Here is a 4,054-nt window from a genome sequence, read left to right as displayed (position 1 = left end):
TTGGATAGTTTTTTTTTTCGAGGGCGATGTAGGTATTAGGGTTCCTTATGCAGGTGTCACAGCGAAGTGAGGATTTTTTTGCACACATTGCTTGCCCGTGCGTTTTATTGTATGTATTTCAGCTTCGACGCGCACTGGCTAGCACGGTGTGAGAAGTTCTACAGGAAAACACTGCCTTTTTAGTAGTGGGACAGATTTTGCGGGGCTACTACATCTTTAGACATCGGGACAAGAAGTGATTGTACGAGCTGTACGTCTGTAGCCATTTCAAGAAAACCACATTTTGTACTCTATTGTAATAATATCTAGGTGCATTTCGCACTGCATGCTAACGTTCAAAATGTACCGGCCAGCGTACCAGCTATGAAAGCCTCATAATGGCCTGTCAGAACGAATTATTAACTAGGGCTTACAGGGAATACCTAACAGCTAGCAGAATAGGTACCTACTGAAGGTTTTTGGAACCCACAGTAGGTTATTTCCTGACCTCTGTCACTTGATTTTACAAGAGTAATACGGACCGTGTTGGAGGATCTGCCACCTCGTGAGCTGAACCGGAAACTAACATTTGACGCCTATATAAGCAGGTGTTGCCCCCTACTGCGTTGTAGTCTGCCATCTAGTGGCTTAACTCGAAAAGTTAGACAGGGATTTATATTATACATATAATTATTATTATACTTCGGGGCTCCTGCTGCTGCACGCTCCCTATAATAATGTGCCAGCATTGTGCATGGAGGGGCCATATTTTAAGCACGAGGATGTCCCATTTCATCTTTATTAGCGAAATGCGTATTTAAGTTAACGGTTTTGTGTGTTGATTATTCCTATTTGTTACATATTTATATACCATTCTTAATAGGCACGTGGGGACAGAATGAGCCTTGCCATATCGCTGGCCTGGTTCTATGTTTCACTTTTATCGAACTGAAATTTGAACATTGTCATAGTGACATTAAGTCGAATTTCAACTATCTTGAGAATGTAACATAGAACCCTGTAATATTGGGCCAGCGATATATTGTATCTCAATTGTTGAACAACTTCTACGATCAATAATAGCGACATCTATTGTAAAAAAAGAAACTTATTTTTGTCCGTGAATAGATGGCGCTTATTACCATGCAGGTTTCTACGACTAATTAACTAAACAAGGATAATCCTATAACACTCATCATATCAGTCGAAAGACGTGATATTGGTTTTTATGGCCCTTTCGTTGTACACTTTAACCTTTTGAACGCCACAGACGGCAATTGACGTCAACGCAAAATCGTAACAACGACGCCAAAGACTGCTTTTGACGTCGATCGTTTTTTGATGAAAACCTACTGCAAAACACCCCACTTTTAGGTTGGCATTATTTATTCACAAAACTAAATTTTACCCTCGTGGCGTCAGTGGCACGGCAAATGGATGCGCCGTTTGGTGTTCAAAAGGTTAAATAAAGAAAAATCTACAAAATGAAACAAGGTTTAACTTCAAAATATCGATATATTGAAAAAATATATGTATAAAAAAACTAACAACCATATGTAGCTTAGCTATGTTCTGAAATGTACTAATGTTATGTACTGTAAATACTTATCTTACATTCAAGACTTAAACCTATCGCAGTTTTAATAAAAACTAGCGGTAATTTAGAACAATAAAAAAATAAAAATCTGAATTATTTTATAACTTTCAACATGATTATATGGATATTATAATTTTTAACATTCGTAGATCCAACGACCAGTATTTACCTGTTTACGTTAATTAACGTAACGTAAGCATATTATATTATACAACATAACATTACAAGTTCCTTATCGAAGAGTTACGTATTTATCTAAAATGTAGATATATTTAGATTCTAAATATACAGCATTTTGTAAGTTGTACTTGCACGAACTGCTTTTTATCTCCATTTTACGTAATAGTTTGGAGTTATCAATTATTACATCATACCTAATACATTTTAATTCCTTTTATGGCTACGTTTTGAAAAACAATACAAATTTAATTGCACATCTCAATAAAAAAAATACAGAAAGAAAACAGCAACAGAAGTAAAGGTAAACAACAGGCGGTCTTATCGCTAGAAAGCGATCTTCCAGACAACCACAATTAGTCTATATCTATATAGATAGCCTTTTATTTCCGATCCTCTGGTTCAAAAGTTTTTAAAATGATATCGTTTTTTTTTTTACTACAAAATGTCCCGCAGTTCGGTGTGCAGACAATTAGTAGCTACCTACAATTACTTTTCTAATTGCATATGTGCTGCCCTCTACAGTTCATACGCGTTTTCTCTAAAATTAACGTTGTTTTTTATGGTACAGTCGGGAGCAGAAGTTGCTTTGCGAGCCAGGTGTGCAAAATGATCTTGAAGCGACTTTATTGTTAAGAGAATAAGAGCGTGTCAAGGTAATTTTGAACACCTCGCCCGCTTAGCAACTTTTGCTGACTGTATCCTGTGGATTTAGTCATATTTATCCATACCTGAAGTGAAAATATACTTCATAGCTATGGCACTGATGACATCAATAATATATCATTACAGTCTAGTTTCATCATTCAATTGGCATAATCTACATAACAATAAATGGTATGCTTATTCAACTGCTAACTTGGGAACGGAAAAGCTGTACATTGATGGGCCTTATGCCATTTGTAATAAGGTCCACATACGTACAGTTAGGAGTGTTGCTATTTGTACTGTGGTACTGGGTGTTGACAATGACATTGACGTTTTTGTTCTTAGACTTGTATAGAAATTACTACAATAACATAATATTATAAATACCATAGGAAGTATAGGTACTTACCTAGACGTACTAAATACAGTCGTATTGTAGAGCACACTTAGGTATTATACGGCAAAAATGATCATCCATAATATGTATCATCTTTTTTTATTTTTTTCATGCAGCTTTTTGGGCTTAAAAAGGCGATGAGCCATCGTATATTATGTTAAAGAAAAAAAAAACTATGCATATGGTATGCAAAGTATATAAAACATCGATAATTTAACAATTTCTATGACTTATCATTTTAAACAATTCACCGTTGATGTTCGTTTGACGTAACATCGCATTATAACAACTTGTCTTTATTCGTTTCTGACTTAACAATAACTTGATATTTATAAAAAAAAACTAACCTATAGGCACTTAGGTACAGTCACCTGCAATAATATGTTACTCTTCGATCGCCGCAAAAATATGTGACACGCACTTATGGCTCTACAAATAAGATCGTGTCAGATATTTTTGCGGCCTTCGTTGTGTAACATATTATTGCAGGTGACTGTACCCTTTGCATATCACAACTCGATCACAAGTAAACAACATTAATGGGAGCAAAGGTTTCCTTCGGCCAGTCAACTGGCTTGGTCGTCTCCACTGGAGGTGAAGGGGATAACTTCGGAGGGGGGTAGTCGCTCTTACCCCCTGTCTTACGGATGACTTTAAGATCAGATATGACCATTTCTTTGTCCACGGCTTTGCACATATCATATAAAGCTAAAGCTGCCCCTGAACAGCCTGATAATGCTTCCATTTCAGCACCAGTTTTCGCTGTGACGCGAACCTCACATGTAATATGGACTGTATTATCGTCATCCTTTTCTGGCAGTTCTAAAGAGACAAGGACGCAATCTAATGGAAGTGGATGACATAAGGGGATAAGCTCTGATGTCCGCTTGGCAGCTAAAACACCAGCGACTCTGGCCACGCCTAGAGCGTCACCTTTAGGTAACGCGCCATCTTTTAGAAGTCTTATTAATTCAGCGCTTACATTAAGACGGCATTCGGCGATCGCTGTTCTATCTGTGATTCTCTTTCTGCTCACATCTACCATTCGCGCTCGCCCTGACGAGTCTAAATGCGAGAACGGGCTGGTACTGTACAAACGCACATGTTGAGAATTTCCTTTTGACCAAAGGCCTGGCATTGCCGAGTGTACATACGAAAACTTTGAGCTGATTCTTCGGACGCTTTGATCAGGAATTTTGATTCGGAATGGAAGACTTCTTGAGTGTTGGATCTCCTGTAGACTTTTGATATCCATT

General features: G+C 37.5%; 1 protein-coding gene across 1 annotated transcript; it reads right to left on the bottom strand.

Annotated features, from left to right (window-relative positions):
- Positions 1-3,264: 3,264 nt before the first annotated feature.
- LOC134794591 (cyclic pyranopterin monophosphate synthase-like) lies at positions 3,265-4,053 on the bottom strand. The gene is given in 3 exon segments (XM_063766397.1): positions 3,265-3,889; positions 3,891-3,957; positions 4,014-4,053. Coding segments are annotated over 3 exon segments (678 nt in total). The 3' UTR covers positions 3,265-3,318.
- Between the last annotated feature and the right edge of the window lies 1 nt (position 4,054).

This window comes from Cydia splendana, chromosome 10, assembly GCF_910591565.1.
Source record: "Cydia splendana chromosome 10, ilCydSple1.2, whole genome shotgun sequence".
Classification (NCBI taxonomy): Eukaryota; Metazoa; Arthropoda; class Insecta; order Lepidoptera; family Tortricidae; genus Cydia; species Cydia splendana.
Note: the sequence above shows the minus strand (reverse complement) of the source record. Positions and strands in the feature narration are given on the sequence as shown.